Below are 14,393 nucleotides of genomic sequence, written 5' to 3'. Positions count from 1 at the left end.
TTTCCTGGGGAGCAAACCTTGATTTCTGAACCTCAAAGCTTGAGTATACATTCTCAAGCAGTAAAGGTAATTCATTACCTTTCAACATCTCTTCTGGGTGTTTTACGTTATTAAAATGGCACGAGAAAAGGTTCCAGCAAACCTCCTGACCTTATCACAAGCATACTAGAACACGATAAAAAGACCAGGGTTGAGACCCTTTGTGTTAGAGTAAGAGTACATCTTCAGTTCAGTGGAAAATTCAGGAAAAACTCCTTTAGTTAAATTAGCCCTTAAACAAGTTCTGTTGGTTCTTGGAAGAAACACAGCGTTTGCTTGATAAGCAGGTTAAGTTGATGGTATACAGTCATGTGAAATGTTTTCTAGTCACGGATGAGTTAGAAGAGTTGGAGTTCATCCGGGACGAAACTTCTACATGGAGGGGCAACATGAAGAGCACACCTCAACTAGATCCAAGCAGGAGTAAGATGAGTCAGAGGAGACAAAACAAGGTACTGAAAGAAGGAGCTAGAAATTCACGTATGCAGCTTAAGGAAACTGCTGGGAACTTTATAGAGAAAGAGGAAAACTAATTAAAGTACATAGAAAATTAATATAAAGACATTTAATTCCAAGTAAGTTTAAACTGTAGTCTCAATGCTTAAATCTTCTTTGCTCTCACAGGGCAGACCTGCAGTGCTACCAAAAAGAAGAAAAAAAGGGTCTCACCTTAAAATATTAGAAAAGTATATTTTTAATATTACTCACCCCCCTTTAGACTTTGCTTAGCACATTTAATACAAATGGATGCTTTGATTAATTAAAGTTAAAATAAATGTATTAATTAATTATTTGACAGAATTGACGGAATTTTATAGATCACATTATTTTTACAATATGTTTGTAATTTTTTTCTCAGTTTGTCGTTTCAGATAATCTTCCTGCGTATCGGGAAAAGATTCAGATGTGTAAAACAGTAAGGAATTTAATGCAGCTTGTCTTTTGGAAACTGTTCCACAAATCAGTTGTGTCTCTGTGTTGTGTCTGCAGACCACACTAGAGCTGCACCAGAACCTGCCCTTTGAGAAAGTAGTTGAAGAGGAGGAACTGGATCTACATATCATTACCATGGAGGAGCAGCATGAGGAGGATACGCTAGAGACTGGAAGATCCACGAAGACAAGATTGTAGCAGAAAAGAAGACAGAACAAGGCAGCGAAAAAAGAAGCTAGAAATTAAAATATGCAAGCTAATACGAGGAAACTGCTGATAACAAAATGTAATATGGTTCATGAAAACTATGAAATTTTCTCACAATGTTAAAGCAGATGGTGTAAATCAAATGATGTGAATAAATAAGCAAATAAATAAAAAAACAAAAAGAGGGTAACAGATTTTGATATGATAGTCATAATGTTGATATATTTTTGAGAAAACTATATTATACATTTTACTGTAAACAAACAGCTAGAAGTTATAAATTCATCTATTTCAGGCTCTGCACTTGTACTGGGAACTTAATTGTCTGATTTTAGCATCTCTTGTACTGTATATTTCTGTCTCCATTGATCTCTTTCATAAATTAATCATTTCTAATGAGTTTTTATCTGTGCTCCCTAAACAGGTGTTTTCAATGTATCATGTGCAGATCTGCTCACATGCAGCATGCTTTACTATTAGATACAGCTTAGATCCGAATGTTCTGTTCACTTAGTGTAGACTGCAGGCATACTGCCTTCTTTAACATGTTTTCCTTTCACTCTGTATCTGTTGCAGTCTACAGGGTCAGTGGGCATATTCAGGGACTGCTGAGTTCTGTCCACCCCCATTTTTAACTCTTAGTTTAGAACAGTGTTTATTTGGAAAGAATACTGAATAACTCCTGAAGCAGAATTAGTATTACTTCAAAAATAATCTGAACAACTAATAAATAAACAACATTTTAAAGAATAAAAAAAATAAAAATAGTTTAAAGATGTTGTTACCTAACATTGCAGACCACCCTTGCAAAACAAAATCATAGTATAGTAGATTGTCAGTATGCTCAAAGTGTATAGTTAATGCAAAAAGTACATTTTATTGCAATTATTTTGCAGGAATTAAATGTATCTTAGTATATTTTGGAAAAACATACGATTATATATATATATATATATATATATGTGTGTGTGTGCAAAGCAGAAATCCGATTACTTTCTGACTCATGTAGACCCAGAGTTTTCTTATTATCTGACTACTCACGTGCACGTAAATGTGTTGATCGCATCACTGACAAAACCTTATTTTCTGTAGTTATTGGATTATTAAGTGCATGTAAACACACTCAATGTTATACGTTAGTTTATCGTATCGAAATACACTTGAATCAAAGCATTTCTACATATTAAAGCACACCCAAACAGAAGCATGTTTAACTGTTATCAACTTAAGTGTATTATAAGTATATTTTAAAGCTAATTAGAGTGTAAAATTGAATCAGAAAACTTTTTTTCCAAGATGACAGGAATATGAAAAAGTAAATATAACTATGAGAACGGATAAAAAGAAGTTCTCACGTTTCCACAAACACACATAACCCCACAAGCAAAGGCTTAACAAAGGCAAAAGCTTAAAGAAAATCAGCAGGCTACAACTCCAAGAGGAGAGAAGAAAAAGAAAGTGGTGGGGAGTGAAAGCACACACAAGTGTCTTCCCCATCTAACACAGACTTGGTCAATGTATATGTAAAATATACATATATAACTGCTGATTCATCGATACAACTCAAAACTGCAGACTTAGATGGGCTCAAATGCAAAAATAAACAGTGTCAGTGGTGAGATTCAGTCAACAAAGATAGTGTCCCTCTTAATGACATCAGCAAGAGTTGCTGTCAGTCAGGCTTAAGGCTTTGAAGGTTCAAATAGTCACCTTTCACTCAGTTATACATACGTTTACCCATTAAAAATAATTGACTATTTCTTAAATAATCCTTAGTTACTAAGGTAAATCTAATAAGGAATAATTAAAGTTAATTTGGATAAGTCTTACAGACTAAAGGATCTTGTGCATTTTTAGCAATTTTGTTGGTTTCTGTTAATTTACTCTTATTTTTCTCATTGATAGATATAATTCTCTTTGCAAAATCTTACACATGTCATAGCATACTCTGATGTTAAATATCAAGTTTGAATGCATTTTACATGTAAATCAAACTTAATCAAACACGTGACTTCTGCTTCATGACCCTGAGTCCTTTTCCAGCATGTCTATGAAAATAGGCAACTACTTGCCTAACTATGTGCCTAATCGGTTCTTATGTCTCATGTCAGAGCGTTCCTCTCAAGGAACATAAACCAATCCTCAAAGAGAGACCAAAAGCCAAAGAACTATGTTTCTAGGTGTAGGGAATATTAAGCAATTCTTAAACAAAATAATTTTTATTAAAGAGATTCAAATTTGATTATGGATACATCTAAATTCCTTCAAACATATATCTTTAGGTCCTTTCAGCTCTTTTGTTTCTAGTCTCCCTTTTAAATATTTCTTATAATCTGTCTGCTTATCTGGTCTGTTTAGTATGTTACATGTGTGCACTCACTATAACAGATTTGTTGTATGTGTAACTACAAATAAAGTGATTCTGATTCTGAAGTAGATGACATTCGAAACAAAAAAGTAAGTCTGCATTTCTTAGGTGTGGCAAAAAACTTTTAACGGCTGAACTGCCAGCCAGTTTCGCCAAAGTGAACTGAGATGCCCTGGACTTGCTGGATCTCAAAAGCTAAAGCAGGGTAATGCTTATCTAATACTGTGTAATTTAGCACAGGAAGACTAAGATAATTTACAAATGTATGAAAAATTTCTGTGATGCAATATAGCCCAAAAACTACAGAGAAGACAACACAGTTCACAAAAACACACATAACCTCATACACAAAGGCTTGACTTAAAAACTTGGACATCAGTGGGCTAAACTATATATATATATATATATATATATATATATATATATATATATATATATATACACACACACACACACATCAGGCATAACATTATGACCACCTCCTTGTTTCTACGCTCACTGTCACATTTTATCAGCTCCACTTACTATATAGATGCACTTTGTAGTTCTACAATTACAGACTGTAGTCCATCTGTTTCTCTGCATACTTTGTTAGCCCCCTTTTACCCTGTTCTTCAGTGGTCAGGACCCCCATGGACCCTCACAGAGCAGGTACTATTTGGGTGGTGGATCATTCTCAGCACTACAGTAACACTGATGTGATGGCAGTTAGTGTGTGTTGTGCTGGTCTGAGTGGATCAGACACATCAGCGTAGAAACAAGGAGGTCGTCATAATGTTATGCCTGTATATATGTGAACAAAGTGTCCCTCATGCACATCCTAATCACATCAGCAAGAGTCTCTCTCAGTGAGGGCCAAGGCCTTAAACACCCCCCTTACATCTAGTTTGACAATGATGGAGATACCCAATTGATACTCCTGTACCACAGGCCACCATTATGTCTGGTAGTATAGACTGGAGATGGACATAAAGTCTTTATCTCATGTCACAGCATGTTTGTCAAGGAACAATCACTCTCCAAGCATCACAACGTCATCAACATAAGTCCTTAAAGTCTATTTGAAAGTTAATGAATGAGTTGTTGGCCTGTATGTAACTTTATGCTGCACAGAGCAGGTATGCGTAGACCATGCTGAGGAGAGGAAACCAGTACATCACTATAGATAGCTTGTTGTCTAGTAGTCCTTCGTACTCCAGTGTCTCCATAAGCTGTTCAGTATAGCAAAAAACTTCACTGTAGCAGTTTTCAAGGCCATATCTCTTTCGCAGCAGTCCACAACATTTTGAACAATTTGAACATACAGAATACAGGAAAGTGAAGACAAAATAGCATTTTCATTGCAACAAGCATTAATTATTGCGTAGGAATCAAAGGAGCAACAGAGGGACTCAGGAAGCCAAGCACACAGTCAAATGTTTGTCAAAACACAACAACTATACTAGCTAAAATATAGTAAATGAGAATGCAAAGAACCTCTTTCTACTGAATTTGGAGCTTCTCGATTTTCAACATATATTACAAATATAAGAACAAATTGTGAGGGGAATCTGCAGTAACACACCTTCAAACTGGGTGTTTGAGCTTTCTTAACTTTGTGTTCAGCACAGGAAATTATATTTCATTTTATGCTCATGTTTTAGAAACAGCATAAAGTCTGTATGTGGTTTCCCCCTAAAAAGAGACTGAAATCTGGGCTGGAAACAAAGCTTCCTGAAGACTTTTACTGCTGGAATGTGTTCAGGTTACACTCACATTACTGCTCATTTCCATCACTGCTCTGAATACACTTGTGTGTTGTCACAGTCTTTGAATGCCTGAAATTCTTCCCACACTCTGAACAGTAATACGGCTTCTCTCCTGTGTGAATGTGCTGGTGTCGATGGAGAGAACTCTGCTGGGTAAAACTCTTCCCACAATCTGAGCACTGATACGGCTTCTCTCCTGTGTGAATAAGCTGGTGTTGTTGGAGGGAACTCTGCTGAGTAAAACTCTTCCCACACTCTGAGCAGTAAAACGGCTTCTCTCCTGTGTGAATGCGCTGGTGTTCTTGGAGAGTACTCTGACGATTAAAATTCTTCCCACATGCTGAGCAGTGATACGGCTTCTCTCCTGTGTGAATACGCTGATGTCGTTGGAGATGACTCTGTTTATTAAAACTCTTTCCACACTCTGAGCAGTAATACGGCTTCTCTCCTGTATGAATGCGCTGGTGTTCTTGAAGGTGACTCTGACGATTAAAACTCTTCCCACACTCTAAGCAGTGATACGGCTTCTCTCCTGTGTGAATGCGCTGGTGGTGCTGGAGATTACTCTGATGATTAAAACTCTTCCCACACTCTGAGCAGTGATATGGCTTCTCCCCTGTGTGAATGCGCTGGTGTATTTTGAGAGTACTTTTTACAGTGAAACTCTTTCCACACTCCCCACAGTAGTGAGGTCTCTTCTTGCTGCATTTCTGTGTTTGTCTGTGAGATGTGTTCATGTGGAGAGTACCAGATGATGTTTGCTGAGTACTGGAACTTCTTCCGGATGCCATATTCTTACATTTATCCTGTTTCAGCAGCTTAACATTCTTCTTGGCGGACGTGCTTAGGGAAGCATATTTAAGCTTGGTAGGAAAGTGCAGGAGAAGACATTAAACAGAACATCATATATATTTCTGAAAGAAGAAAAAAGAAAATGTAAACTGAAAATGCAAAGTAGTGATCCAAGTCAAGTGTAGGTAATTCCAGAGAAAAACAAATTGTGATCCTCCCAACCCAAAGCCACATTTTGTTTTAGTTTTTTTTTCACCTCCAATACATTAAATTCAGCAAATAAATGGCAACATTGCATGTAAATTTCTAAAAAGAGGTCATGTTTTAGTTTATTCAATGCAGACGTTGTATCAACTTTTCATTTAGAAAACAAAACAGGTAACATGACCAAGGATACCTACACTTCTGCATACATCTGTATAAAAAAACTTTCTAAGAATGTTATGGTAGACTGTGTTCATTTTATATTTCTCTTTATTTTCTGCGTCAAGCATGAGATGTTTATTCTTAATAGTGGGAGTGTTACGATCCCAGTGGCCTAAAATCTCTTCTGTGTGGTGTTGCTGCTTTGTATGTGTTTTTCTCATTTATTTAGGCTGCAGTACATGAAGGTCTGTAATTGGCTGCACAGGGGCAACCTTCCACAGTAAATCTTGGCCTTTGAACTATAAGGTTCTAGCTGACACTTTCATCAGAATGAACACACTTAAAAAGAAAAAAGAACACACTAAGATATGGAGTAAGTTGGAGGTACTGGGACGGATTTGGCGGGGGGTTTTCTGACCACGTCATACGTCTTAACATATTAACCTCACACACACAGGCACAAAAAGAAGCTCAGACTCAATGTTTAAGTCTCAAATGCAAAATCAACATTATACTGGTGCAGGTGTGATGACAATAGCAGAATAATAAATTACTCACATCTTTGGAAGACATGTCCTTCACCAGGTTTTAACTGAGCTCTCTTAAAATACTCTTCCAACACACTGTATGGGTCTAAGAAACAGAGAGATGAGAATACATAAGAAGTCAACAAGTGGAACCTGTAAGTGCATACACCGATCAGGCATAACTTTATGGCCACCTCCTTGTTTCTACGCTCATTGTTCATTTTATCAGCTCCACTTACTATATAGGTGCACTTTGTAGCTTTACAATTACAGACTGTAGTCCACCTGTTTCTCTGCATACTTTGTTAGCCCCCTTTTACCCTGTTCTTCAGTGGTCAGGACCCCCATGGACCCTTTGGGTGGCAGATCATTCTCAGCACTGCAGTAACACTGACGTGGTGGTGGTGTGTTAGTGTCTGTTGTGCTGGTACGAGTGGATCAGATACAGCAGTGCTGCTGGAGTTTTTAAACACTGTGTCCACTCACTGTCCACTCTATTAGACACTCCTACCTTGTGAGTCCACCTTATAGATGTAAAGTCAGAGATGATAGCTCATCTGCTGCTGCACAGATTGTGTTGGTCATCCTCTAATCCTTCCCACAGGATGCTGTTGGCTGGATATTTTTGGTTGGTGGACTATTCTCAGTCCAGCAGTGACACTGAGGTGTTTAAAAACTCCAGCAGCACTGCTGCGTCTGATCCACTCAGACCAGCACAACACACACTAACACACCACCACCACATCAGTGTTACTGCAGTGCTGAGAATGATCCACCACCCAAATAGTACCTGCTCTGTGAGGGTCCATGGGGGTCCTGACCACTGAAGAACAGGGTAAAAGGGGGCTAACAAAGTGTGCAGAGAAACAGATGGACTACAGTCTGTAATTGTAGAACTACAAAGTGCACCTATATAGTAAGTGGAACTGCTAAAATGAACAATGAGCGTAGAAACAAGGAGATGAGCATTAAATTCTTCAGAGGTCTGGTTCCTATCAACACTACTGTGAACAATTCTGACTCTGTAAGTTTCTCTAGAACAAACCACTTCACACAAAATCACTCTGAAGGACTTAATATAGGGAGAAGTTTTGCTACAGTGGGGCAGATGGGGATGCCAAATCCCAGGATCTCAGATAACTTGCACAACATCCTTGATGATGTTGAAGGTCATGAATAAGTTGTGAGTGAATTAACTATCCCAGGCTGGTTACTCTTCTCTGACTCTAAGCTAAAAATATGAATGGATTATTGTTGATTACAACACACAGGGTTCTTCCATAAAGAGTTGTGCTCAGGAGAAAATTTACAATTGAGGATTTCATCACTTTTCCAGCAAACAGTTAGGGTGATACTCCTTGTGTTGTATTTATAATAATTTTGTGATTTTATAGTTTGGTCTATAAGGGGAATGCTGTTAATGTCATTCTTGAATTAAATGGTCTTTAGGGTATAACCATGGTTGGTTTGCTTTCTTTGTCCAATGTTGAATTTACAGTAGTTGGAATGATAAGAAATAATAGCAAAAATTTGGGGTTCCCAGTCCTCCAAGATGTTTAGGCTTTTGGATGGTGGATAATACTGATTGCTGTTTCCAGTGCTACTTGTTAACGGCACTGTCAAGAGACGAGAACCAGCCAGAGGGTGGGATGACATCATACGGATGTGTCTGAACAGGTATTTTTGTTTACAAAGACAACATCATAAAAATTCAAAAAAGGCATATCTTAAACTAAAGGTTGTAGTTTTTTGTGAGATACATTAATAACTAGTGATTTTTGTTCTCAGTAGTAAAGCTGCAGTAGGTTTGTGTGGCGTTTCAGTAAAGTTAGAGCAGGTTTGGATTAAGTCTTTCCACTGCATGTCACATAACTTTGTAAAAGCAGAAGCACATTTTTAATAACAGTTTAATTATCATAAAACAATTCCACCAAGTTGTGTTGGTAACATTTTTCAAAACTAGAATGTGTTGGTTGTGACAATTCAATCTGCAAGTCCATTACACGCAGGACAGACTGCTCAATCTGCTAACACTGCTGAAAATAACCATCTGTTAAAATTAAGGAACTTGTTCATGTTATTCAGTGATTTTCACGCCATTTTTGTATTTCAGCAGCTTTCAAGTCTTCATAAATAACACTAACAGGCTCATCATCTTTGTGAATGTTTCACGTCTTTAAACAGTAGCCGCACTTTACAGACAGTCCCTCTTCAGCGCCTGCAGCAGATCTACCTTTGTTAGTTTGGCCAATATGTGCTAATATAAACACAGATGGGGGGCGTTCCTAAGATTAGCTAGCTAGCTTAGCAGCGTTTAGCTAAACAAGCACGCCGTGAAACACAACTGTGTAATCATTTAAGCTCTGTTCGTGCACTCACTGCACTGCTGTGGTCGGTTTCCAGCAGGAGAGGATCATCTGAAAGCTGTGCTGCATCAGATTCAGCGTGCATTCACTCCGAGAGGGGATCAGAAATCAACGCTAACACTACAAGTGGCTTATCTTTACTTCTACCTCTTCTTCGTTTTCTTCTTCTGTGTGAATGGCGGTTGGCAGGCCAACTTCAGGTGCATTACCGCCACTTACTGAGCTGGAGTGTGGAGCAGGACTCGCCTACCCCGTACTTCCCTTTAAAAAAATCATAAACCCCGGTGGATCCTAAAAACCGAAAGACCTGTTGTGCATCCTACCCATCCCTCACCAGTATACAAGTAAGCTCTTCAGTGAGAATTTGTCGTGAACATATGGCTTCAGTGAATCTGCCAGAACTTGCCTCTGTCTAACAGTACTGAAGCAGAACTTGATCCACTGTTTCTCAGTTTTGACAGTGTCTGCAAAGCCCTATTTCATGCTTTTTATGAAGGGTAGTGAAGAGTTTAATATAGTATGCGCTGTTCTAAGTCGTGTAAGAACAATTTCTTGCCTTCGATCATATCTCTGTTACAACTAAACCAACCCGTTGTTGCGTAGTGCAGTCTGTTACAAGAAGTGCACAGGAAATAAACACAGAATATGTGCATGAACAGGAACTAGAGATCAAAAGGCAGGGGAGTAATTTAAAGTGCAAATTATCATTGAGCAATAAATAGTTTAAAACGAAAGTTTAACTTGCAGTATGTACAGCTGGCAGTGGCAGACTCCCCTTTATTTGAACCAGACTGAGAGTGATATACAGTACTGTGCAAACGTTTTAGGCACTTTAGATGGTTTCTGAATTGTGGTTATTTCTAGTCTTCTAGACTAGAAATCTAGTCATTGGATTTTTGTATGTGCGTAAAGAAACAGACCACTCTCCAGATGAAATAAAATCAGATCTTTGTAGGTATATATGTGAAAATAATTACTACAAACACAACCCATTTTACAAGGCTCAATGCTATTTTCAACACAGTGACCACTCAGTAATTGGCTGAGCTTCTAACTAATGAGGATTAAGCTCAGTCTCTCAACTCGCGCAGCCTAGCAGTGAGCAACTGCACCCAGAGAATTTGTATAGAGTAGAAATCCCACTCAGTAATGTCTTCCAGATTTGTCAAACGCTAGAGGGCATGGCACTACTAAGCAAGTCCAAAATGAATGGGTTAATGGACTCCTTGGACTACTAATTCTGCATTATGAAAAAGTTTTGAAATAGTGCAGCTCTCTAGTTCTGTATTGTTTACAGTTATAGTATTGTTTACATTTCTTTACAATGGATTTTTTTTCCATAACTTATTTTACATATGTCAAGCTCCACCCTGCTGAAAAAAACATAGAAACCATTTAGTGTTTCTGTTGGATTCTAATGATTCTGTAATGTATTTTGGCTTTTTTAATGAATTGACTTCACAGCGTGAAGGATCCTATTTGTTTAACAGGTGACCAGTGGCTGATTCTAATGGGTTTCCTAATGGTATTTAAAGGTATTCTACAGAAAACTAGTGGTCTCTATTGGAAACCATTAAGCTAATTCCCATTAGAAAGCAAAATCGTTAGGTTTTAATGGTTCCTAAAGGTCCTTTTTCAGCAGGGCAGTCCTTGCGGGCCAAAACACTGCAGACTTCAGCATGCTGCCTCATTAAACACATCTAATTCATCCCATCAGCTAATTAGCAAGGCACTTTGGCCTGGAAGGTCCCCAGTTTGACATACCCGTCTTATTTATTGTCTTATCTTATTTACTTTATTCTGAGTCATATTGTTGAACCCAAAACCGCAGAGAGACGAAGACGGCTGGCAAAAGTCACTCTTTGCTCTTTGAGTGGAATGACTACTCTTTTCTGGCTAACATAAAGCAACTATCAGAATCACGTTTACCAGTGATTTTGATACTCATATTTAAAAAGCTAATGCTACAGGCAATAGACAGTTAATGGTGTAATTTGTTATATCAGCTAATGTTAGCTGCAACGTTATGTGTCAGAGACATGGTGTGCAACTCCTACACTACAAACATCTATGTCAGAAAAAGGAAATTAAAATATCACAGCATAATCACAATGCTCAGACACAAGCTGTTCAAAGTCTATCAAATTCACACTACATAAACAAGCTCTGCTTTCATTTTATAACAGATATTTCAAAAATCACTGTCGTGTTGCACGTAGACTGCTTCATGTGTGAAGCTGCAGTAAACAGGGCTAGACCACACATACAGTATTTCATCCATCCATCATCTAAACTGCTTATCCTTCTGGGTCGCAGTGGGGTGCTGAAGCCTATCCCAGCTGTCATTGGGCGGAAGGCAGGATACACCCTGGACAGGTCACCAGTCCCTCACAGGGCAGACAGACACACACACACACACACACACACACATACCTACAGTATTTCAGTTTAGTTTAAAGTTAAATCAATGTTACCATCCACTTCATATTCTCACTGTTTGTTGTGACAGTGCATGGTTGTGCCCTAAACTCCAGAAGAGTTTTTAAGGGACCTTATAGAGTACTGGAGAGGGTCACTGATGTGTTGTATATCTGCTGAAATGATATCTCTCTCCCTGTCCAGAGCCTATGAGAATTCAAGCGGAAAACCCTGCACTCGCAACCTCCTAGGAAATGAAGTTCAAGATGCCAAGAAGTGTACTGGGGGGTCCAGTTGGCTCCAACACAGGTGGCAGATGATGGAAGAGCAGAGTGACGCATTCTCTGATCAGGAGCTCTAGCCATGCTGGATTGGAGTCTGTACAGAAATTAGCGGTTCAGGGTGGAGGCCCCCAAGGATTTGGTGAGGGAGGTCAGTCTATTGGGGGAACTGAGTTAATGTCTATGACTGAACCTAGACCGAGTCTGTTGTGTTAAAGGGAGGAACATTGAGTGGGTAGAGTGAGACTATACCTGTGAGTGATGAGAAGGGAAGTATAAAGTGTAGCAGACGGGAGGGGGAAAAGCCTTTGCAAGCGTGGCACTGAGAAAGTGTGGATTTGGAGTGTGAGAGTGTTAGTTGCTGCTGTTCAAGATTGAAGAGTTTTATTGTCATATGCCCAGCAGAACAAGTGGTTACACTGCACAATGAAATTCTTACTTTGCTAATTCTTTGTTCATGAAAACATAAAGAGATAAACATTAATAAGTAAACTTAGTAGTTAAAATACTTGCACAGTATTGTGCAATACTGTGCAAAAAGCAGAGATCATAAAGTGCACTATGCATTATTGCAAATAACAATAGAAAGATAGCAGCAATAAATGTGTGTAGATTTCAGTAGGTGTGTGTGTGTTAGCAAGGAAGGGGCAGTGTGTGAAAGCCATTCTCAAGTTATGTCAGTCTTGTTGTCCTGAACTTCACACTCCAATAATGTCTGCCTGATGGTAAAAGTGTGAAGAGGTTGTGTTGGGGGTGTGCACTGTCCCTGATTATGTTGAGTGCCCTCCTGCTGACCTTGGTGTGGTAATGCCCTGTAGTGAGAGGAAGACGGGCCGTGCAGTTTTGATCACATGCTGAAGAGCCTTCCTGTCCTGAACAGTGCAGTTTCCATACCAGACTGTGATGGAGTCCAGTCCAGTGAGTGTAGTATCATCAGTGAACTTGATGATGCTGGGGGTGTTCTGGGAGAGAAAAGTGTATACAGCAGGGTGCTCAGCACACAGCCCTGGGGGTTCCCCGTGCTGTTCTTGTGGTGGATGTGAGGTTGCCGACTCTGACTGGTGTCTGTCTGTTAGAAAGTTCAGCACCCAGTTATAAAGGGAGGGGTCAGTCTGAGCGTGAGGAACTTTTCAGAGAGTTTGTGTGGGATGACGCATTGAATGCTGAGCTGTAGTCAATAAACAGAATCTTTTTTTTCTTTCCACACAGTTTTACTTACTGGGGGAGCTTGCTTGAGGAGTTGTCTGTATGATATATAAAGGAATACAGAGATGTGGTCGGACTATTCGAAGTGCAGCTGGGGCACAGCCTCATAGGCAGGGTTGAGCAAAATACTTTAAAAAGTAGTGATGGCTGAATACACTGCCCTATATGTATTCAGTCATGTATTACATTACAGAAAATAAAAAGTAATGACTTTAGAATATATTTATAATACATATAGAATACTTCTTAATAAGACCTGACTTTATTTCACTATTCTTTGCTGTTACTGGTTGGCAGCTTTTTTCCTGTAAATCTTCTGTTAATGTGATTCATAAAAAAATCACTTTTTAAATGAAGAGTCCTGAAATTCTAAACATTTTTTTCTCTTTCACCACCTGCTTCAGTTCACTGCCGGTTTCATAATCACCCTGGCAGGTGTTAAGTGTTCTATAAAACTGAGATAAATAACTGGCTCATCTTATTTATTTATTAGTCTACTCAGGCTTTAGCAGAGCTCAGTAACACTGAGATTAATAACTCATCATCACATTGATTTATCAGTCTACTCAGACTTTAGCAGCAGGAACACAGGAAGGTGAGTTGGGGGTGCTGAAATTTTGAGCAGCATATACGTGATGTGAACTGTGATGTCATGCTAAATGATTTGTCTATTTTTCATTTGAATTTTTTTAATACTTCGCACAGAATATGTCATACTGCACTATAATGAGACGAGACAACAATATATACACATCCCTCTGCTCTTCTAATAAAAATGACTTATTACTAAACACCATGCTCTACTGTGTTTAAGTTTAAACAAATTTTATGATACATTTTCTGGCTGTTGCTGCTCTAAAAGTTCATGATGAACAAACATTTTGGGGCCTTTAAAAAATCCTCCTGGGGGACCATGACTCCTGACCCCCCTTGTACAGGCTTGGACCCACAATCCATAAATCTTTTTGTGACGCACCTGGCTTTGTATATATTTCTATCCCTTGGTTTTGCTTTCATATTAAAGAGATGGGACTCATCTTTAAAATGAACTCAACGTAATTGCTATTTTTCCTGAAAACTGTCAGGGATGCACAACGATGTTCTAGAACTCTGATGGGGTCTAAAGGGTTAACTGATGATAA

At 38.7% G+C, this 14,393-nt stretch overlaps 1 protein-coding gene across 1 annotated transcript in view; it reads right to left on the bottom strand.

Moving 5' to 3' along the window:
* Nucleotides 1-2,302: 2,302 nt before the first annotated feature.
* Nucleotides 2,303-14,393, bottom strand: part of LOC118827525 (zinc finger protein 501-like) — a 139,650-nt gene continuing 127,559 nt past the window's right edge. Inside the window, exons 1-3 of the mRNA XM_036598918.1 lie at nucleotides 9,360-9,532; nucleotides 7,012-7,086; nucleotides 2,303-6,209 (exon numbers count right to left, since the gene is read on the bottom strand). Of these exons, the coding sequence (XP_036454811.1) occupies nucleotides 5,304-6,086 (783 nt within the window). The 5' untranslated portion in view covers nucleotides 6,087-6,209; nucleotides 7,012-7,086; nucleotides 9,360-9,532 and the 3' untranslated portion in view covers nucleotides 2,303-5,303. Of the gene's footprint in view, nucleotides 6,210-7,011; nucleotides 7,087-9,359 lie in introns of the transcript that reaches the window.

This window comes from Colossoma macropomum, unplaced genomic scaffold, assembly GCF_904425465.1.
Source record: "Colossoma macropomum unplaced genomic scaffold, Colossoma_macropomum, whole genome shotgun sequence".
In the NCBI taxonomy this organism is placed as follows: Eukaryota; Metazoa; Chordata; class Actinopteri; order Characiformes; family Serrasalmidae; genus Colossoma; species Colossoma macropomum.
This window is presented reverse-complemented; position numbering and strand designations above follow the sequence as displayed.